Source organism: Canis lupus, chromosome 23, assembly GCF_011100685.1.
Source record: "Canis lupus familiaris isolate Mischka breed German Shepherd chromosome 23, alternate assembly UU_Cfam_GSD_1.0, whole genome shotgun sequence".
In the NCBI taxonomy this organism is placed as follows: domain Eukaryota; kingdom Metazoa; phylum Chordata; class Mammalia; order Carnivora; family Canidae; genus Canis; species Canis lupus.
The window spans coordinates 3,657,501-3,681,524 of record NC_049244.1 but is presented as its reverse complement, the minus strand read 5'-3'; the positions used below and the strand labels follow the sequence as shown (position 1 = coordinate 3,681,524).

The following is a 24,024-nucleotide window of genomic DNA, read 5'->3' as shown; positions in this document are numbered from 1 at the left end:
AAAATTAAGGTTAATAAAAGTTCAGAAACAAGTACAAAACACACATGTACACAAACACGAACACAAACATACCTGAAAAATTGGAAAACAGTCTTGTGTATGAAGAGAATCTGTTTTTGAGCAGCCATTGTTGTGTTTCCTGGATCGTGGCTGAAGGCTGAAGTTGCTATTAACAAAGAAAAAATGAACAGAAACACAAGAAACTATTCAAACTTACAAAAACAAAAACAAAAAAACCCCCCAAAAAACCAAATCCCAAGTGGCTGGCATGTTATGAAGAACAATATTCACACAAAACACAGAAATCCTCCAAGTTTAAAGTAAAAAAAACACCCAAGAGGAAGACAGGTGTGACTACTCAGGGACCCAACAATGCCTTGGATCTCTGTAAGAGCCTTACAAATGCAGGCCCCTCAGAGCTTCAGGCAGCTTCAGGGAGAACATACTTACTTCACTGCAGGCCTGTGAAACTCCATCTCCCTGATGATTTGGGGAAGAAGAATTGCTGGGGAGAATGGAGGGAAGGAAAAGAGAATTATTTCATATATACATCTATATGTATACATATACACACATATTTAAATCAAGATTTAAAAGCTATCAAACTGGGTAAATTTAACATAGTATCGGAGGACAGAGAGTATAAATTTGTGATTTAAGAATGCTGGCACCCCTGGTCAGGGAGTGAGGACAAAGAAAATGACTGTTTGATTTGTGACTCCTCCTTCTCCAGCAGGTATAGTAAGAATTGCAAGTTTTAATTGCAATTAAAAAAGAATTCCAATTATCTCCAGGGGTGCCAGGAAAATGAAGGATACTCATTCATTTTAGTAAGGAAAAATACAAGAATCAGGATAAACAGTTAACAGTAAATTGCCACATACACACACACTTTAAGAAAATAAGGAGCTCTTAAAAAAAAGAAAGAAAGAAAGAAAATAAGGAGCTCTAACAAAGGGTCCTAAGTAAAAATGGAAAGTGAGATCCCTTTAAATAATACATGTACCCATGATAAAAGAGGGGGAAATCCAGGGCAACAAAAGGAACAAAGGGTGCCACCCCCCTTGAGTTTTTAAGGTAACTCCATGGGGGAGCATGGCACTTCCTGGTCCTGGGCTCAGACTCCTTTCTTAGCACCTGTACTTCAATGACTTAAGTTATGATCTGACCAGTGATTGTCCTTCCTGACCCTCTGGGACAGGAGGGTGTGTGTCACTCGTGGAGCACAGCTCCCAGACAGTGCGGGCCCACAGCCCGCTTCTGGGGTCATAAGCGTCGCCTGAGACATCCCAGCCTGTGCTGTGAGACTAGTGGCGCCCCCAGAGGGCACGTGCCAGGGCCTGGTCTCCCGGACCAGAGTCCAAGCACCTGCTCCTCCTCGTAAAGTACCAACATCTACCAGATGAACTGCCTACCATCTCTTCATCTCCACAGGGAAAAGCAGGTTTTTGTTTTTCTTATCAGACTGTTACAGACTGAATTCCTGTGTGCCCTCCAAATGCGCATGCTGACCAACCTTGTCCCCCCTGACCTGACAGCGTGACTGAGGCGGGGCCGCTGGGAGGTGGGGTGTCCACTCCACCGTGTGAGGACCCAGGAGGCATCTGCAACCCAGGGGGCCCTCACCAGAACCTACCCTGACCTCACATGTCCAGTTCCACAACAGCAAGAAGCAAGTTTCTGTTGCTCTACAGCTCCAGTCACAGCCGCCAGGGCTGACCAAGACAGGATGCTAAGTGTAAGAAAGAGAAGCCTTCCTTCCCAGCTGGAAACTTCCTGACTGCAGGGAACTTCTGAGGTGACCTGCTTGGGCCGTTCAGAAAAGCCCCAGGAAGGCCCCCGCTCCCGGCACCGCGCGGCCCCCACAGGACCCCGGCCCCCACCCGGAGCCCCTGGGCTACACAGATGCCAATCAGAGCCGCAGAACAAAAGAGAACAAGTCCACCATCACCATTTCTCAAACCACAGCACTTTCAGAAACTGAAAGCCTTTCCTTTAAATTTAAAGACTTACCTAAATCAATCAATCATGTGTTGTGGGGGTTGTGGGGCAGAAAACGGCTCTCGTTTGATATGGTGCATACGTCGAACGCAACCTGAACACATCCACATCACAGTGCACTGTACAACTCACTGCCCTTTTCCACCCACAGACTCCACTCATGTTTTCTCTCACAAAGGATATATCTTAAAAACACCTCCTTTTCTACAATTTCCACAGCTGTGAATGTGTGAGGCACAAAGGGCTAAGAGCAAAATGGCTGGCGGGCAAAGAAAAGTCTTCTCCTTTCACACTGAGGAGGCTAGCTCCCATGACTGGAAACCTCAGCAAAGGAGATGCTGGAAGCTGAGCACAAGAACAGCATAGGAGCCTGGCATGGCCAGGCCTGGGGGAGCGGCGGCACGAAGCGGTACCTGTCGGGGACGCTGCAAGTGCCCTGCTGTGGGGACGTGAAGGCGGGCGCTGTGGAAGGGCTGCTATTCACGTAGGCTGTGGGGGTATCGGGCCATGGAGAACACTGAGGGCAGAAACAAAAACAAATTAATGAGATGGTTTTAGAAGTGTATAGAAGAAATATTTTTCTAAGTCACTCTCTAGTCTGGCCAAATGTGAGGTTATCAAACACAAGACACCTGACAATCAAGCAACCTCACAGAAACATAGCAAATTTACTTCTGTGCGCCTTTACCTGCCACCTGCATCTACACACTGATTAGCCTCAGGGAGACCTGAAGTGATAAGAACAGCAAAAATGTATGCAGGCATTTTTAATGTACACGTCTGCACCACTGGCTTTCAAGAACTTTCACTCTCCTCTTTATGAGTTCTGTAGCAGGCACCTATCAAGGTTTAGAACAGCAGAGGCAGGAATGGGTTCACAGGTGACATGAGACCAACAGTGACCAGGATGGGGGCTCTGTCCCATTAGCTCGCCTTTGTCCTCTCACCCAAGGAGCAGCCTCACCAGTACCCAACTGATTCGTCGATTCCTCTAAAATTAATAATCCCTAAGCAAAGTGAGGCAGGCCTGGTATCAACATACAACAACATGTATCGTGCTGCTCATGTCTTTCCACCCATCTGCACAGGTTTATTATTTACAGTTTCTCAAAGGGCATGGTGAGCTAGGGTGTTTTTAACTTCAGGTACCATTTCGACCAAATGTAGAACAAAGATACAAAGACGCATTGACTATTATCATCAGGAGACGTGAAGAAGCTAGAGTCAAAAGCATGCTGAGCGGGCTGAGCAGGCCAGGGCAACCACGTACAAGCCTTTCAACCTGAGCTACACACAGTGTGAGTCCACCTCCCTCACGTTCCATCTAGAGTGAGTCTGTGAGGATGGCCCCAGTTCCAAGGCACCCTTCAGAAATCACTCTTCTCCCATTTTATACAAAAAAGTTGTCATACCTCACCAGGGACAGGGGAGAGAAGACTCCCCAAACCACGCAAAAGACCGTTCAAAGATACTAGGATAAACAAAAATATATATGACCTCCAAACATTTCTGTGTGTCTTCAAACTTCCTGCCTTCAAAAACTTCAGGAGACCTGCTGTCAGCTGACAGACTGAAATGATCTACCAGTTCATACAAAAATAGGTCACTGGGATCTTGTGCAGATGACTCAAAAGGAATTCCAAGACCTGAATGACACTGCTCAACGAAAAATAAGCACATCTAAACAAGTTTCTCTTACCTACAAAAACATCTAGAATTTGAGTGCATACTACTACCCTCATTCTTGATACATTTCCAATAACATTTCTACTTTTAACAACTATTTGTCAAAATGTATATGATTTGCTGTTTTGATAAACTGGTACCACAATAAGTAGTTTTCAATTTATTGGGACACCTGCCTGGCTGGCTCAGTCAGCAGAGCATGTGATGCTTGATCTTGATCTTGGGATGAGTTTAAGCCCCATGTTGATTATAGAGTTTACTTTAAAAAAAAAAAAAAAAAAAAATCTCAACTGACTTATGAGCCTTATGGTCAGAGGAAATTTTAAATTTCAATTTCTGTAAGTTTGTCATAAAGAAGTAACTAGGGTGATCATTTAAAGATTTTCAAGCAGGGGCACCTGGGTGGCTCAGTTAGTTTTGCATCTGACTTTTGATTTCGCCTCAGGTCATGATTTCAGGGTTGTGAGATTGAACCCCATGCTGGGCTCTGCACTCAGCAGTCTGCTTCTTTCCCTCCCCTCTCTCCCTCTACCCTCCCACCCCTTCCCCCACTTGCTTGCCCATGCATTATCTCTCTCTCAAATAAATAAATAAATAAATAAATAAATAAATAAATAAATAAATAAATCTTTTTTTTTTAAGTTTTTTTTTTTGGCATAAAAGTATGTCATATTGGGATGAAATTATTTATAGGCAGTGGAAAAGAAAATGGTCTTCTTGGGGATCCCTGGGTGGCTCAGCGGTTTAGCACCTGCCTTCAGCCCAGGGCGTGATCCTGGAGTCCCGGGATCGAGTCCCACATCGGGCTCCCCGCATGGAGCCTGCTTCTCCCTCTGCCTGTGTGTCTGCCTCTCTCTCTCTGTGTCTCTCATGAATAAATAAATTTAAAAAATCTTTAAAAAAAAAAAAAAAAAAGAAAATGGTCTTCTTTGCAACTGTTTACATTCATGATGAAAAGTTTCATGTCAACCTCAAAATATGTAAGGGAGTATATACTTTTTCAAAATTATTTTGAGTATAGAAGGGTCTAGACCCCAGTGTGAACGAGCTAAGAAACTGTGAAGCACTGTGAGGGCAGAAACTAGTCTCCTCGATGGTTACAGGTGCTTACAACATGTCTGACATCCAACAGAAGTATGGACAGAAGGAAAATAAAATAGAAATCCCAAGCTCTTCCCATTCTTTACAACCACCCATTATGTGCCCCCTTAAAAATGGGAAAAGTGACTACAGAGTTGTTTCAACTACCAACTTTCTTAAAGAGCAATCTACTCTAGCTGGATAGCACTGGTGAACTCACTGCACACATACCAATTTCACTAGAAAGGATCTTTCAGTTGTACTTCCTCCTTTTAAACTAGGGCCTTGTTTCTCTCTTCATCTTACAAAACAGTACCTCCTTGGCTTGTGCGGTCTGAGGAACCCAACTGGTAGATCTAATAGCTTTCTGGGTGTCACATGTTCATCATCATCTCCACTGGCTGGAAGATTATTTCCTTACTACACCACCCCCCCCGGAAACAAAATACTACAACGCAGCCTAACTTGCACATCTGAGTGAGGTAAACCTTATAACATCAGGCCCCCTCCACATCTGCTCTGTTAACACTACCAGCTATCTGAGGAAACGAAGCCATCAAAAGGCTTCAAGTTAACACGGCACAGTAATATGGCAGAGCCACCAAATGTACAGAACCTCCATATACACACCTATTTCACTTGCACACATCGAGATTCCTTTAACAGTAGAAAAGCACAGCTGCTAACATCTGACATCTAAAACTTGTCCAATAAATAGGAGGCCCTACTCACTGAACACCAAACTGGTCCTCCTGGGAGGCCTCAGCTCCTAGGGAATAATGGGTGGCAGGTTCTGAAATGGCCCCCCTACCCATGTCTCACAGGTTCCTCTTCCAGTCTCCACCCAGGAGGGCAAGGACAGATTGAAGAAGACTTTCACAATGTTTCTACTACTCTGTCATGCCTCCCAGCCTCCCTGTCTTCAATGTGAGCAATGCTACACTGTGCTGAGTCTGTAATTTGTGATGGCTCCAGCAACAGCTGGCTTGGACTTTTGTGGGCACCGTTCTGCTGCATGTAAACAAAATCCCTCCCCCTTAAGATTGGAAAATGCCAACCCACCCTAGACCGTAGACAATAGCGGCCCCCTTGTGAGCCAGTAAAATACAGCTCGGAGACAGAGGCTGGCAGATGCCTTAAGGGGTTTGTCAGGTAGCAGCTCTTCGGAACCAACAGCAGGGCCTCCATGCAGTTGGGACCATTTCATAGCACCTTTTAACAGGTGAACCTCACCTCCCATCCTAAAGAAAGCCACTGTCACTATCCAAGAGCTGTGAGCAACGCTGGCCTTTCTTTGTAGACACTTACAGAAATAGAGGAAATGCTATGGACTTTTTTAAGGTATTAATCTGTACCTTGTTTTCAGACAGGTTTCAAAAAGGAGCTTTAACCACCCCCTAGAAGTATCTTACCAAACCAAACACAGCCCAGGGCAGTAAGCAACACGCTCCAGGAAGATGTGAAATCCCAGGCCAGTGAACTGCTGACGTTTTGCATACTTTAGGCTTGAGTTAAGAATCATTAATGATTTACCAACAATTCTACCATCTCCAGATAAGCTCTGGATTATAACAGATTTCTTTAATTTATGAATTATCAGAACCCATTCCTTTTAATTAAATAGTTTCTAACAAGAGAGGAAAACTGATTTGAGTTACCAGGATCTCCCAGAAAAGTTTACCAAGAGCCATTTGTGAGTCTTCAGCTGGGAAACGAGAAGATTAAAAACATAAAACTGGAGGGGGCATTCCCGGGAAGGAGCAGTTGTTCCACACAACCAGAGAGCTCAGTTAAAGAAAATGCATCCTGTGTGCTGCCCATCCATCCAGATGACTAAATGTGCATGGTTCTTGCCTATTTTCATGCAGTGCTTTGATTTGGAAAGGAGGTTCCTGTGATAGTGCCGGTGACTTGCAGAACCTCCAGAGAATCACACAGATGTGTAAGAGTGAAAATCCCCTGTCTGGCACCTTGATAGCATAAGCACTGCCATGATGGAGAGAGTGGCCATTGATATATATGATGATGGTTTAAAATAAATTTAAATAATTTAAAAAATTATAGAATGCTCTGTGTTTACATTTATTGTGGGGACATGGTGATCTAAGATTAAAGGACAGAATAAACCTTCCTAGACTGTTCAATGAAGAACTGGGTCATAAAATAAGGATCTGCTGCACTGAAGCTGACGAAGCCAAAACCCTTGACTGCATGTTCGGAGGACCAGGTCTGAGGGTAGTGAGGTGCGCTAGACTGGCCTGAAGCGTTAGATCATACTGCAGGAACCAAGAGGAAACACTGATGCGAAGGTTTCTACCAGTGCTGCCAAACAGGCTTTTAAAAGCACAGACACACACTCTTATACTACATGCAGGGAATTGTGACACAAAGTATTGAATGTTAATGTCAAGCTCGCTGCCATCATTTCTCTAAATATCCATGAAATTTTCTTAATCAGTTATACACATGAGAAAGCAAAACTTTTCTTTAATTACACAAAAATGATAACTATTTTACTAAAGAAAGTATTTTTATTAATTTCAGTGCTCTTGAAGGAAGTGTGTGTGCCAAGGAAAGAGAGGAAGGGAGGGAGAAGGGGAAGGAGACGGGGAGGGAACACATTTCTGGGTGTCGTTTATCCCTCCAAAACCACCCAATATGGTCAACTTTGTTTTAAAGTGTTAGATTTAGGAAATTTTCCTCAGTGAGGAACAAACAGAAAGCAGGAAGTCTAAACAAAAGCAAATTAAATCAAGACAAGGACATCAAAAACAAATTTGGCTTTACTTTTCTGTGGAAGTCGATCCTATATCTAACACTGCACAAGGTTTCTTGCACAATGAAAAGAGAAGCAGAAGTCCCTTACACTGCCTCGCTTTGCCAGAGAATCACCGTAGTCTGCTGGCAAAGTCCGCTTGCTGGACTTTTTCTGCTCATGTTCAACTGCATCTTCAATTATAGGCTCAAGCCTCATCTGGACAAACACCAAAGATTGGGATCAATGTCTTTTCATTATACAAAGAAAGATCTAATACCCTGTTTTATGTCTCTGCAGTCCAATTAAACAAACGTATGACTAGCAGGATTCAAAGTTAAAGAAAATGCAAAACCCCAGCAGTGAAAAAAAGTCAGACATTCTAGGTCCCGACTTCATCTCTCGCCAACTTCAAGGTTTTGAAGGTCTGTTTCTGAGACCTGATTGGGATTTCAGCATCTTCATTCAACCCCACCCAGGAAACTTAATCTATTAAAACCCCCAAATTTAAGTAAAATCCTTTCCCCACAAATTTCACCAAGAACATTCTACCACCCCACCTTCCCGACCCCGCTACAGCGCAACTCCTCCTTAGAGAGTGCTGATATGCAAACCGCTCTCCTCCTCGGATACCAAACGCTACTGTGCGCTACCTCTGTAAGGATGGTGGTGTCATAGGACGGCTGATACTTTTCCTTCTCGTGAGCCGTTCTCTTCTCCATCTTCTCTCGGTCGGTTTTTTGTTTCCTATCCGCACCTTTAGGCTTGAAAACAAAGCAGATGATTTCATCCACTGGGCTGAAGATGGACAACTTCCAAGCAAAACTGGGCTTCAGTAACTAAAAGCCTTGTTTCTATGGCTCACCTTAAACACTTTGATTTGGCAGCTAGCTGAGTGTAGATGATCCGTGTATTCTCCATTTTCATTCTGCTTAAAGGTATCAACTTGAATCCTGAAAGGCACTCCCTTCTCACCACCATGCTTCCTTGGGGTAAACTCTGTGCTGATGCAGTGTACCTGAAAAACAACTCAAGCTGAAAGGGGACCCAACGGACCGTCCGCTGAGTCTCCTACTTTGCTCCTTCTCAGATGTCCTGCCACTGCCATAAATTCAAGATCCTTTCAAACTCCTGCATATTAGCCAGATGGCTGACATGAATTTTTTCCGTACGGCTTTCACAAATCCAACTGGGCCTTTCTGACCATTCTAGCAATGAGCTCTCCCCCAGTCCAGTGCCTCTCCTCGTCTAATGCAGGACTTGTTTGGATCATAGGTACATCTCCTACCCTCCACTCCGGACTGAATGATGCTCTCAGATCCGGACTCCCTGGCTCAGTCCACAGCATCCAACACCTCACTGCTGAGAGCTTCTGTTGTCTGCCCTCTTCTGTCACCACCTGGACTCTAGCCAGCCCAGCAGCTTACTGCTGTGTCTACACACACCAGCTGTGAGACCGCCTGGAGCAGGGCCACTATTCACCCTGCTTGGATCAATCCAAACTCTTCTGTCAACCTTCAAAGTTCACTGAGGACAACGCTCATTTCCCACCACTTCTGCCCCTCTCCCAATCCCAGCATGATGTCAACTAATGTGTACCATGCCCTAGTGATTATTGGTAGTATTTGGTAAACCACAAGAAACACAAAATACTACAGATACTTAAAAAAACAAATATTCTTTACAGTTCACACAAATCAGACTTATGCTGATTAACAATTAAGCAATTTCCCTTTCTACATAAAGATTACCTTTTCGTATACAAGGTATAAAAACTACTACTGATTGCATTTTACATAGTTTTTTTTAAAAATTCATCTCTTAGAGATACAAACTGAGTATTTATAGGTGAAATTAAATGCCTGGGAGTCGCTTTAAAGTATTCCATCAATAACTAAAACAAGGGAAACTACTACTAACTGCTGAAGCCAGATGATGGGTACCCTGAGGATTCATCATTATTATTCTTTTACTTTTGTGGGGCTTGAAATTTTCAATATTAGAATGTCTTTAAATTATACTAGAGAGAAAATCTTGAAACTGTACACTTTTCTCAATCCCACCCTTTTATTCTATTTTTTTAAGTAAACTCTACACCCAATGTGGAGTTTGAACTTACGACCCAGAGATCAGATTCGTACATCCTACAGACTGAGCCAGCCAGGTACCCCACTCCCATTCTATTTTAAACAGCAGCTTTTAAGTTCAAGAGAAATGTATCTTATGAACAATAAAAGTTTTGATTACTGTCACTATCAATGGTAAAAGTAACATTTGAATAATGCTTTACATGCCAGACTGTCTTTATATATATATATATATATATATATATATATATATATAGTCTACAAATGAGTCAGTAGATTAAGTCCAATTTAACAGCATATACATATGTAAGTTTAAAAGTGTGTAAAATAGAAAACATTACAAAAGAGCTTACAAACAAGCACTTAAAGAAGATACATTCATGTGTCAAGAATTCAATCTCATCTATGGCCTTCTAAATGCCTCAGCTAGCATGCTTCTAATAACATAAAAACTCCAAACCTGAATGAAAGCAGACGTGCGCTTTGCAGGGTCCCACAGAAATTCAACCGCATTTAACTGGCTTGGATTAGTCCTTGTGTCAATTATTCCCACAGACATTGGGATATCTGTATTTTAAAAAAAGTTACATAGAAACTCATTCACTACGGGTAACTAAAAAGCTTACAACTTACTATAATTATGTTCAAATGAAGCTATTACAGCTCTACACAGAACCTTTCCCTTCAATGCTTTCCCTGTCAACGGCTCAATAGGTGCTAACACTGAAACCCACCTAATGCCTATCAGACTTTCTCCCAGGATGGCTGGTGGTTTCTTTTCTTTTCTTTAAGATTTTATTTATTTATTCATGAGAGACGCACAGAGAGAGAAGCAGAGACACAGGCAGAGGGAGCAGCAGGCTCCTTGAGGGGAGCCTGATGCGAGACTTGATCCCAGGACCCTGAGATCACACCCTGCGCCAAAGGCAGATGCTCAACCACGAGCCACCCAGGCATCCCTTTCACCATGGTTTCTATCTCATTTTATTCAACATATGATGGATGGAGCCAACTGAGAATTAAATAAATGATTTTAAACCCCAAATTCTTGGTTTAGGTTCTTTTAGCACTAAAAGCCCACTTCATTTCTAAACCATAGAACAACTCAAGGCACACAGGATCTGCTAACATCAAAACTCTCTCCACCCAATTATACATGGTGCAGGTATACATGGCGCCTTCCCTACCCACCAGGCACACCTAAACAACTGCCTTCATCTCTCTTTTGACAGCCACTCGTACCTAAATCAAGAAGTCTGTCTCCTGGACGATTCCACTTCCAGCCTTCAAGCTGCTGATGCTCCGTATATTGTAGCCGTCTGTCATGGAATACAACTCTTATGATGCTCTATGGAACAAGTAGGGAAAATGAGTACTTTTAAACTGTTCCAGCTAACATGCAGAAGCATTTTCACTTGTTATGTATTAACCTCTAACAGAGGAGCATACCAAAAAAACAAAAAACAAAAAAAAAACCTGCTTTAAACAACTTTCTATTATTTTTTTTAAAATTTATTTATTCATGATAGACACACACACAGAAAGAGAGAGAGAGAGAGAGAGGCAGAGACACAGGCAGAGGGAGAAGCAGGCTCCATGCCTGGAGCCTGACATGGGACTCGATCCCGGGACTCCAGGATCATTCCCTGGGCCAAAGGCAGGTGCTAAACCACTGAGCCACCCAGGGATCCCCCTTTAAACACTTTCTAAGTGAACTGCTTTCTTGGAATAATATCTGGATTATGAGTATAATTATTTGGTGCAAGATTTGTAACTTGGAAATAAAAGGTGCAAATAAAATGGTTACTTAGGGAAAATTTCTATTTAAAATCTGATAGTGCAATTCAAAGTTAAGGTACATGCCCATAAAATCAGTGAGCAAGAACTCCATTTCTATGAAGAAAACATCAGATGCACACAGGAATTACTAAAATGAAAGGGCAGTATAAACAGAAACAAAGAAACCAAGGTACAATGGTAAAACTGTTCATTTAAAATAATAGTTGAGGGCAGCCCTGGTGGTGCAGCAGTTTGGTGCCGCCTGCAGCCCAGGGTGTGATCCTGGAGACCTGGGATCAAGTCCTACATCGGGCTCCCTTGTGTGGAGCCTGCTTCTCCCTCTGCCTGTGTCTCTACCTCTCTCTGTGTGTCTCTCCTGAATAAATAAAATCTTTATAAAAATAAAATAAAATCAATCAATAAAATAAAATAAAATAAATAAAATAAAAGTTGATAACTGAACTTCTTTAAAGATAGTCAAGGATGAGTACTAATATATAGAAATGCTGAATCATTATATTGTACCTGAAACCAATAACATGGCATGTTAACTATATTTTAATGAAATGAAAAAACAAAAGGATTGTCAAGGAACAGGTAGGGGAATCTGAAAAAAAAAAAAAAAAAAGAAGAAGAAGAAGAACATATATATGCAAAAGTCATCTCTACAATTTCACTTGCAAGAGGTTATCTGAGGTAAGCAAGGGAAAGGAAAAAAAAAAAAAAAAACCTCACAGGTAAACTTTATCCAAACAGGATGGTTTGTTTCCAGGGAAGACTTTACTCCACAAACTCTAGGCCAGCTCTCTGTTCTCCACCCATCCCTCTTTCGCCTCCCACAGGTTTGGGGTGCCAACTATTGTTCCATTCCAGGAACAGGAAAACAGGTCATCCAAATGCCTTCAGATACCACGTTTGCACTAATTCATGATTGTGACACATTTATATAGATAACTTTCTCATGATGCAATAAGATAATCGTATTTCTAACAGATGCTCTGGTATAAATAGGAAATAATTTGTTAGCAATACATACAAATACTATTTTAGTGTGCCTGCCTTCCCTATCCACCAAGTACTGTCCAAAACATAGTAGATAAGTATTTTGAAGCAAACTATTTAAAATTAGCTATATCTTAATTTGAAATATAGTTGACCCTTGACAGGATGGAGATTAGGAGTGTTGAATTCCCACACAGTCAAAAATCCATGTATAACTTTTGATCCCCCCAAAACTTAACTACTTAACAGCTTACTGTTGACTAGATACTTTAGTGATAACATCAACAATTGAAGAACATATATTTAGTATGTTATATATTATATGCCATATTCTTACAATAAAGCTAGAGAAAAGGAAATGGTTACTAAGAAAATCATAAAATACATTTACAGTACTATACCTTATTTATTGAAAAAAATCTGCCTGTAAATGGAACCATATCATTCAAACCTGTGTTGTTCAAGGGTCAACTGTAGTTTAAAGAGAGGCCAAGTCAGTCATCAGGACCAAAGTAGAAATCTACAGAGGCACAGTTGCTGCTCTGATTCATGTCTATCTGCCTTCCCCCACCTGCACCCACGTGTACAGGGCCTGCCCAGGCAGTCCACCAACACCCATGTCATGCTGCCACCCACTGGCAGCAAAAACCTCACAGGGAAGGTACACAGGCTGGCAGTGGCCCCTGGGTCACACTCACCAACACACTGAACTCAGAATAAAGTGCAGCACTGAAATGTCATGATTTTGATTCTTCCATATTTAGTAAGACCCAGACTGAATCCACAAGTTCAGATGGAAACAGTATGAGAATGTGGGTATCATTTGAGAGCTTTACTAAACCCCGTTCTAGATCAGACTAAGATAGTACAGTAAGGAATATGAAAGGAGAACCATACTTAAGAAGTGGCAATATATATAAGAAATCTTCTTAAATGCAATTTGAAGAGAAAAAAAAAGTCATTAACTCAGACACCTAAACAACCAGCAACAGCTAAAGGGCCCTACCAATATGACGAATAGAATAAGCACCTCACTGAGTACAGTAAGCATGTTCAGCGAGTTCCAAAGCATCGCTGACACTCCAGCATTTGCTCCCCAGACTCCCCCACAGTAGCAGAGTCAAAGATCATGGGGCCAGGAATTAGGTAACAGACTGCTATGGAATATTTTGGGGATCTTCTTGGTAAAAAAGGATGTAATTTTTAAGAAATTCACCCTGCAGTCTTTGGCTGTAGCAGACTGTAGCTCTGAATCCTGGACCAGCTCTCAAGACTTAATTGGATGTGTTCTGGCACAGCCACCAAGTACCAGAAAAGGGGCTTTATCAAGTGGAAGATAAAACCAATTTAAGACCTTTTAAAAATTAACCTTTCCAATCCGGAGCTCTTTAAGGAAACTGATGTTTCCAAAGACAAATCCTGGTTTAATGTCAACAAAATATCCACTCTGTGCTTATAGGTGGATGGTTTCTCTACTGTCAACAGTTCACTATCTCATGATGCAGACTCATTTTTGCTGTAATTTCTTAACTTGCATTAATTTTGTATATTAAGTGTTTTTAATGTATTTTAATTTAGAACTAAGTCCAAGGAAGCTGAACTTAAAAAGCAGTCATGCAACAACTTAATTAATCCTTGGAATTACCATTCCAAGTTACTCTGACAGATATTTTTAGCTAGCTTACCAAAAGTATTTTAAACATTAAGTCTCCTCTAGTAGATGAGTTATTTCTAAATTTACCACCTATTTTACAGGGAAAAGCCAGCTTATCTTCACTGCTTCCAAAGGGACTTTCTCTAGTGCTTTGACTGAAACCTAAATTTGGAATTTGATCCACATGCCAAAGTTTGTTTTATTTTGCTCAGAATGCTGAACAGCTATGAATGATGAAATGATGAGCTTAGTTAAAATTACTGTTTAAAAGAGAAAATAAAATTATGAGTTAGTAAATTCTATAGTCTAGCAAGGAGAGAAGGAAGGAAGGGAGAGAGAGAAAAAAAGAAAAAAGCAAGCGCAAGCGGAAAGAGATACAACAAGCATGGCAAACTGACGATTCTTGTGGAAGTTGGTGGGAGAACTTTCATGTGCATCAATGATAGACATGTAGAGTTTATCATAAACGACCACATGATAGACACATATGGATGCATCATACCATTCTACTTCTGGGTTATGTTTGAATTTTAGCATAGAAGTAGTTTCTCAGTAGTGTTCTAACATTTTTGGATCCAGTTTTAAGGGTATCAATATGGGGCACATAATGTCTTACTCCAATTTATAGAGAAATCTACAATTTAAACAATTTTTCTATACTTCTATACTGATTTAAAAAAGAACAAAACCACATCTAACAGTCACCGAATACAACTTTCACAGAAACAGAAGGGTTCACCCACATCTTCAAAATATGTATATTGGTTGAATTTTATTTTTTACTTTATATAAGGATTTTATTTATTTGATAGAGAGCGAGCGCACGTGTGCACACACACAAGCAGGGGGTACAGCAGGCAGAGGGAGAGGGAGAAGCAGGCTCCTGGCTGAGCAGGGAGCCCAATGCAGGATTCGATCCCTGGACCCTGGGATCGTGATCTGAGGGGAAGGCAGAAGCCCAACCACTGAACCACCCAGGAATCTCTATTGGTTAGACATTAAGTGGGTGTGACACAATTGGCAGATCTGCCTAAAGGGGTGTCGGGGTGCCCAATGGCCTGACAATAAGCTTCCTACACACTGGAAAATGAGAGCTGTTAAGTCTGGCCCTTGACTAGACCGTAGCTATCTGCCCAGCAGGAAACAGCGAATCCAAGTAGGGTCTGCTCACTCTGAACGATGATGGCTTTTTAAAACGGTAAGCTCAGTCAGTATTCACTACAGGTCAGAATGCCAATGGAGAGAATGAAAAAATAAAATCATCTGACTCACCCTCCAGGGAAATGACCAAATCCATCAATTGAGCACAGACACAACAGACTCAAAGAACAAATGGCAAATGTGAGAATGGGCAAATAATCTCTCCCCCTCTGTTCTGGGTAAGATGCGAGTCCCAGGAGTCAGAAGGAGAAGTCTGGGAGCTCACTCCAAGTTGGCAAGACACTAATCGGTGGGGAGCAAGCCCCTATCTTTCCCTCAACCTCTCACAGGATTGGGAGGCTTCCTGCCCCCAGGAGTAGGAGGAACACTAAAACATCCCAAAGACTCTCAGGCCTCTGGGTGCTGGGCACCTGGCTTTCCCAGACACACCAAATTTGTTAGCCTTATATTAGTATCCACTCCCCTGTGAAGGCTGCCTTTCCTGTACTCACCCTCTAAAAAGGCAGATCCACAGAGGGGAGTCTTTCCAATGGAATGCCTCTCCATACTGAGGGCCCAGCAGTGCCCAGGCCCCTACATGCCTCTCTGTAGGAAGAGGGAAGCATCAAGAGAACTCATGTCTGCTTTTCTCTTGCTAACACTTAGACAAACTAAAGTTCTGCCTTCTTCCACTTAAGCTTATTCTAGAAGTCTTGCCTTGTAATACTATGGAATTTATAATACACCGTGGTGAGTGACAAGTAGAGGCTAGAGGACCCACCCTGCATGACACTGGAGGGGGCAGAAATGGTTCTGATGATATAGTCTAAAAGCGGTGGGCCACACCTTCTATACTTGGAATGACTGCCTTCATTCAAATACATCAATAGAGTGAACAGAGTTTGATTTTTACTTAGAGAAATTTTAAGAGGTAAAATAAAAGGGTTTTGAAGAGTTTCATATGAACACTTACATTACCCCCCACATATCTTTTAAAGAAAACCTTAAGCCTTTGTTGTGGTGGTAGGTTTTTTTCCCCCCATAGCCACAACTACAGTACCTTAGTTTCCAAAGGGCTTTCACATTTACTTCACCCAATAACTGCTATCATTTGTTTTACAGATAAGTAAACAAAATATAGCTCAAAAAGTTAGGAGTTTCAGAGATGCCTGGGTGGCTCAGCAGTTGAGCGTCTGCCTTTGGCTCAGGGTGTGATCCCGTTCCCGGGATTGAGTCCCACAACAGGCTCCTTGCGAGGAGCCTACTTCTCCCTCTGCCTGTGTTCTGCCTCTCTTTCTCTCTCTGTGTCTCTCATGAATAAATAAAATCTTTAAAAAAAATAAAAGTTAGGAGTTTCAATACAGCTATTACTTCTTAAAGTGAAATTAAATAATTTGTAAATAACTCTTGTGCAAAAAAAACCCCAAAACTTTTACAGCAAAACTGTTTTTTAAGCATTGCAGTATCTGTTAGGAATTATGATGGATCATCCTTACCTTTACCAATTTTCCAGTGATCTCAGGCATATCTCCCATTTTCCGATTATCCAGCATCCGAATTTCATAAGACTGACCTATTTTAAAGAAATTATTTGATGGTAAAGAAATTGTGTATCATTAACAATCCATATAAAGAACATCACTCTGTTTTTTTTTTTTTTTTTTTTTTTTTTTTTTAACATCACTCTGTTTAACATAAAAATTCAATAGTCTCCCAGGGCACGTGGGTGGCTGGCTCAGTACGTTAAGTGATTAGGTTAGTCAGGTTAACTGTTGATTTTGGCTCAGGTCATGACAACCTCAGGGTCATGGGATGGAGCCTTGTGTTGGGCTCCATGCTCAGTTCAGGGTCTGCTTAGGATTCTCTCACTCTCCCCCTTTGCTCTTCCCCACCACTTGCATGTATGCACACATGCATGCTCTCTCTCAAATAATAAAATCTTTGAAAGAAAAAATTCAACTGTCTCTCAACTAGAGAAGTAAATTCAGATTGATCTTTCTCTTCCCTGCAAATACCACCATCCTTTCCTTCTTGCACAATCACAGAAGACTGAGGAGTTTCTCTGGCATTACTTTCATTTGCTATACTCCCACACTTTTTTTTTTTTTTTTTAGAGAGAGAGATTTTTTTTTTTTCTTAAGATTTTATCTATTTATACATGAGAGACACACAGAGAAAGGCAGAGACACAGGAAGAGGGAGGAGAAGCAGGCTCCATGCAGGGAGCCTGACGCGGGACTCCATCCTGGGACTCAGGAATCATACCCTGAGCCAAAGGCATCAACCGCTGAGCCAGATGCTCAACCGCTGAGCCACCCAAGCGCCCCCACACTAAATTTTTATTATGCATACATGCATAACCCAAGAACAAATCTTGATCAGTGTTATTGAGATAAAACTTACATACAATAAAACTCATCCCTTTAAAGTATATGATTAACTAGTTTTTAGTATATTCAGAATTGTGTAACCATCACCACTACCAATTTTAGAGGATTTCATGGCCCCAAAAGGAAAATTCTACCTTAGCAATCACTCCCCATCCTCATCCATTCCAGCCCCTGGCAACCATTCATCAATCTACTTTCTTTGTCTAGCAACTTGCCTACTTCGCACATTTGATACAAATGTAACCACACAACATGTGATTAACTGGCTTCTTTAACTAAAACATATTTTTAAGGTTCTCCCATGTTGTAGCAGGTATTACCACAGGCAGATCTCCTTTTGTTGGGTTCTGCTTTATCACACTTTGCAGATATTGTGAGTTTTATAAGTGAAGGCTTATATGTGACAATCCCACATCAAATGAGTCTAACGGGGCCTTTCTTCCAAAAGCATCTGCTCACTTTGTGTCTCTATGTCACATTTTGTAATTCTCACAAGATTTCGAACTTTTTCATCATTATTAAGGTGAACTGTGAACAGTCATTATAACCCAGTTTTTAGCAATGAAGTATTTTTTAACTAAAGTATATACATGTTTTCTTAGACATTAATGCTACAACAGACTACAGGATGCTGTCACAGTAACTTTTATATGCACTGGGACACCAAAAAACTCACTCACTTTACTGCAGTATTTACTGTGGTGGTCTAAAACAGAACCTGCAGCATCTACAAGCTATGTCTATACTTCATTCCTTTTTTGTTGCAAATATTATTTCACTGCACAAACATATTACAACTTGTTCATCCATTCATCAGCTGATGGACATCTGGATTGTTTCTCCTTGGCTACCATGAGTAGTGATATTATGAACACTGTGTACCACATTTTGTGTGAGCGAAGACCAAATTTTAATCCTAGAGCCTTCTTCCTTGTGACCAATGAGCCCAACTCACATTCTCTCAGTGTTCATTTAGTGTCCATAAGAAAACACAAACAGATATTCACACACAAGCTATATAATTAGGAAAATATGCTGCTGCCAAAAGTTAAGAAGGTACTCCAAACCACAAAAATGATTTCTGGATTACCTGCCATAAGTAATAAAAATGACAGTATAACTTGATATGGAGAAAATCAAAAGTAATTAAAGGTGTGCTTCTAGCACCAAATGAAGTTGAGGATCTTTATGATCCATCCATACTCCAGTGGGGTTTACAGACGGTAAATATACAAACGGTACTAGGTCATATGGCCACAAAATACAACCAAACCACTCCAAAGCTGGTGAAGGAAAACCATTATTTAGAGTATGTTACTAAGGAAGAGTCCTTAAGTCATTCAACAAAATGAGAGAGATTATCACTAAATAATACTATGCCAAAAGATATTTTTAAAAAGTTAAATTTGCAGCATACTTAACAATGGATCTAAACTCAGAAAATAAATTTTAAAGTATATGAATAAGTATTTTTTAAAATTAAATACTATATTCTTTGACTCGTGGATTCCTGCTAGTCAACACAAACAGGAAAAATGCAAGAGGGGGAATATCTGCAACTCATATTAGACACAAAAGGCTAATCTTCCTAATCCATAAAGAACTTCTACAAAATCACAAACTAATGTCCAACATCCCTACAAGAAATAAAATGAACAAATGACACGAATGCGTGGTTCACAAAAGGAAATGCCAACAACTCTTAAACATATTAAAGGACATCTAATCTCCATCAGAGAAATGCAAATTAAAATCATACTGAAATCAATTTTCACTTATCAGGTTAGCATAACTCCCTCAGTCTGAAACAGTCACTCAAATACAACAGTAGGAGTGGAGACTGTAAGAAATTGTCACTGGAGATTATTTTGAAGGAAGAGCCTAAGCATCTGCTGGTGTATCAGATGTGCAATTTGAGGGGGGGAGGGGTGGGGGAGAATTGAAGGTTATTCCAAATTTTGGCCACAGAAGGTCCTGAACATAATGAAGACCACCAGGAGTAGACCTGGAGAGAAAATCAAGAGCACAACTGAATACATTAAGTCTGAGATATCTACTAGCCATCCAAATTGATAATCAAGTTGATGTACAAATCTGAAGTGAAGAGGAAAAAAATGTCGATTGGAGAGATTAACAGAGGACTTTTCAGGTACAGCTGTTAGATATGGCTACTTAAAGACACAATCATGTAAAGAGTGAGTGCAGAAAAAAGAGAAGAGGGTCAAGAGACTTCTCTGGGATAGACAGTAACTCAAAGAAGTGCAGCCAGGGGGATGGGAAGTGGAAGAGATGTACAGCAACCTGCCCCTGGGGGTGGGGGAGGGGAAGGGGACGACGACGACGACAACTCGTCCCACCAGCATTATCTTATGATTCTCAAAATCTCTAAATTCTCAGGATTGAAAAAAAATCAAACAAAGGACGAAATCTCAATGTTCCTATCTTCCTTTGTATTATGTTTTCTAGTCAACCTAACAAGGATACTTCTGTGCTCAATATAAAATTCAATCTGTTTCCACAAACACATCTTAGGATTTGTTGCTCCTGTATTAAAGCACCTATAAAGCATTAAAGCTCCTATATTAGATTTTTATTCTTCTCAAATCAAGGTAAGTTTTGTTTGTTTTTAAAAAAGGCTCTCTGGGGTGTCTGGGTGGCTCAGTCGGTTAAGCATCTGCCTTTGGCTCAGGTCACGATCTCAGGATCCTGGGACTGAGCACCGCCCCCCCCCCCCATGTGGCTCCCTGCTCAGTGCAGAGTCTGCTTCTGCCTCTCCCTCTGCCCCTTCCTATACTGTGTGTGTGCAAAAAATGATATAAAAAATAAAAGATTATAACAACATACTTTCCAACAAACCTGCAAACTTCCTGAGTTGTTACACAGGTATGGAGTCCAAGTTGGGTTCTAGCCATTTGTAAAAACTGCTTATCCAACAGCAACAAGAAACTAACACAGCGACCAAGGTCTAAATAGTTGGTCCTCCAGCACAGAAACCATTCAAGCTACTTAGTTATAAATGACAGTAACAGCAGCAAGGCTCATGTTGTACTTTCTATGTGCTGCCTGGCTTGTAAGTGCATTATACACATTAATTCAACTTAATTCTCAACTACCTTATGTGGGGAGTATTAAATTAAGAAATTTGCCTAGGCTAGCAAGTGACAGAATGGGATCCACTCAAAAGCAGCCCCATTCCTGAGACCGCAGATAGCCACTACTCACCATGGCCCTTTCCACCTCATACCCCATCACATGTAGAAAAGACACAGGATACATTTAAATCACTACTCATTGTACCCAGGTGAAACACTTAAAGAAACCAAAAGATATGTGAAGAATGTGCTTAAGGACATCCAATGCGCAACAGGGGTATTTATAGCCTAGGCAGTGCTATTTAATCAGCAACCATGTATGACAGCATCTACCGGGCCTTACTACAGACACACTAAGTTTAAGTTCTCTTTTAAATTTCATCCTTGAGTGACAAGACCATCATATTCACCACAACCACACTTAAGCACACAATTCACCCATCACGTGAACAAGTTTACTAGAATAAATTTAATAAAATATTAACTGTATAATAGTTTTCTTACACAAAGACTGTCATAACACATGATTAGAATTGTCTTAGGTGTTTATAAATGGTTCTAATTCAGTGGCTGCCTGAGGCAAGCAGAAATTGATAACTGGGAGACGAGGAAAGAAGACTTTATTTATTCATACCTTTCAAAGTCTGAACCATGTATATAATCCTCCATTTAAACTGTCAAGTTTTAAATGGTGACAATTAACTAAAAACTTAGAAAACACTGGGAACTACTCCAGTAAAGAGATTTGGTAGTTAAGAAAACTAGATGTGGAATCAGAACACTCTGGGTTTAAATCTTTATCTATAAAAAGTGTGGTATGGTCAATAATCTAAGTTAAGTTAACTGCATGGATAATTAATCCCTCCAAAGTTATCATATAATCATAAAATGGGGTAACTGTGCTTTCATTAACCATCATTTCCAACTTTCCTTCATGTACTAAAATGAATGCAGATAAACTCACAAGTAAGTTAAAAAAGAGTAAGAATTCATGCTGACAATGACACCTCCAAAGCCCTGTCTAATCCCTTCTTATAGGGTGTGTCCTTTTTAAATACACAAGGCAATACTGCCATGTTAAGTCATTTTCTTTGGTGGAGATGAAGAGTTCATCTAGAACTAAAATGAACTACAGTTCATTCATGTGCTAGAATAAATGCAAGAAAATGGATTCATAAGCCTTAAAAGTGAGTGACAATTGGATTCCTAAAAACATAGGCAGTAAATTTTGTCAATACTTAGTCCAACCATCAATACTAAAATGGTGTCACAGAGGTATACTTCACAAGAAGTTGACATGACATGATGTCACTCCAGCTGAAAAAATATTCATGGGGTTTTGCTGTAATTCCTGGATAAAATTAATCAAATCTCATTATTTTCCATACTTAACCCGATTCTCTTTATATTATGCACTACAGGAAACGTTTCTAGTTTCTTTTTTTTTTTTTTTTTTCGTTTCTAGTTTCTAATCAAAACTGCATATGCATTCCTGAGAATGTTCCCTTTGAAAAGGGAGCCCTATCACCTGAAGACACCATGCTGAATGAGCCTGGATCTGTTTGCTTCTGCAGCTTAAAAGAGGTGGGATGAAAGACACTCAACCCACATCTCACCCAGGCCAAATCTTGCCTGGCTCTAGAGAGAGCTATGGAACCACTCCTTACTGAAAAGAATTTTAGTGGATTCATGAAAAATCATGGGTCCAGAACCTTTGTCAAAGTGAAAAATGCTAGGAGCCACATCTGTGAAAGAATGACATTGTAATACATATATTTGATACTCCTGTACTATAATAAAGGTTTGGGGATCCCTGGGTGGCTCAGCTATTTAGCGCCTGCCTTCGGCCCAGGGCATGGTCCTGGAGACCCAGGATCGAGTCCTGCATCGGGCTCCCTAAATGAAGCCTGCTTCTCCCTCTGCCTGTGTCTCTGCCTCTCTCTCGATCTGTGTCTCCCATGAATAAATAAATAAAATCTTACTATATATATATATATATATATATATATATATATATACATACATATATACACACACACACACACACATAATAAAGGTTTTACAGTTCCTTTTTAAAAGGTATATAAAAGGGATGCCTAGGTTGCTCAGCGGTTAGGCATCTGCCTTTGGCTCAGGGAGTGATCCTGGAGTCCTGGGATTGAGTCCCACATCGGGCTCCCTGCGTGGAGCCTGTTTCTCCTTCTGCCTGTGTCTCTCTGTCTCTCATGAATAAATAAATAAAATCTTTTTAAAAATAAATAAATAAAAATAAAAGGTATATAAAATAATTCCTTTTAATTACTCCAATGTGTTTTTAAAGGTTATTCAAATAGGCTTTTCTAACAATTTATTTTAGAGAAAGAGAACGTATGCAGCACAAGTGAGGATATACACACGCCCGAGCAAGGGAAGGGGTAGAATGGGGGAGAGAGAGAAGCAGACTCCTTGCCAAGTGGGGAGCCCAACTTGGGGCCTGATCTCATAACCTGAGACCAAGACATGAGCCAGAATCATGAGTTGGATGGATGCTTAACCAACTGAGCCACCCAGGCACCTCAATATTCATACATTTTTAAAAAATATTTCTACATTTGCAGTTCACTTTTCCACTTTTTTCTTAAAAGACAAAGAAATTAAAAGATAAACTAACACAATTCTACAACCATGAAAAGATTCATCATTAATACTGCAATGACCAGAGTCAAGTGCAAGAAAATCACCTGCACTTTTACTAATTACAGTCAATTTCGAGTATCATCTGGGAGGGGAATACAAGGGAGCTTGCTGGCGTGCTAGAAATACTGGACATAGTAGTTTCGAGGGAATAATATACGTAAAAATTCACTGCACTACACACTTAAGACTTGCGCACACTACTATATGCATCAATAATTTTTTGTCAAATCTAAGCTTGACCAAGCTCAGTATGAACTGAGCAAGTTAATCAACTGCTGTCAGCTATTTTATAAATCTGTAAGATGGATTTTTTTTTTTAAATAAGCCTGAACTCATGACCCCCAAGATCAAGAGTCACATGTTTTATCTCAGGGGCACCTGTGTAGTCAGTTGTTAAGCATTCAACTCTTGATTTTGGCTCAGGTCATGATCTCAGGGTCATGAGATCAGCCCCCTGTAGGGCTTTGTGCTAGATGTGGAGCCTGCTTAGGATTCTCTCCTCCTCTCCTTCTCCCCCAACCTTGCATGCATGCATGCTCGCTCGCGCTCTCTCTCTCTCTGTCTCTCTCTCTCTCTCTCCCTCTCTCGGAAAAAGAAGAAAAAAAAAAAAAGTCACATGTTCTACCAACTGAACCTCCCAGGTACCCCTGAACTTCTCCTAGAGTTACTGTGGAAACTATATA

The 24,024-nt window shown here is 40.8% G+C and overlaps 1 protein-coding gene across 3 annotated transcripts in view; it reads right to left on the bottom strand.

Moving 5' to 3' along the window:
* UBP1 (upstream binding protein 1) overlaps window positions 1–24,024 on the bottom strand; it is a 52,461-nt gene that overhangs the window by 11,985 nt on the left and 16,452 nt on the right. For 2 of the 3 annotated variants that reach the window (XM_038570312.1, XM_038570314.1), the window contains exons 3-11: window positions 16,681–16,757; window positions 10,852–10,957; window positions 10,070–10,176; window positions 8,388–8,540; window positions 8,176–8,286; window positions 7,634–7,741; window positions 2,415–2,518; window positions 451–505; window positions 73–166 (exon numbers count right to left, since the gene is read on the bottom strand). In XM_038570312.1, coding sequence (XP_038426240.1) covers window positions 73–166; window positions 451–505; window positions 2,415–2,518; window positions 7,634–7,741; window positions 8,176–8,286; window positions 8,388–8,540; window positions 10,070–10,176; window positions 10,852–10,957; window positions 16,681–16,757 — 915 coding nt within the window. The remainder of the gene's footprint in view (window positions 1–72; window positions 167–450; window positions 506–2,414; window positions 2,519–7,633; window positions 7,742–8,175; window positions 8,287–8,387; window positions 8,541–10,069; window positions 10,177–10,851; window positions 10,958–16,680; window positions 16,758–24,024) is intronic. The other variant, XM_038570313.1, reaches the window with a different exon arrangement.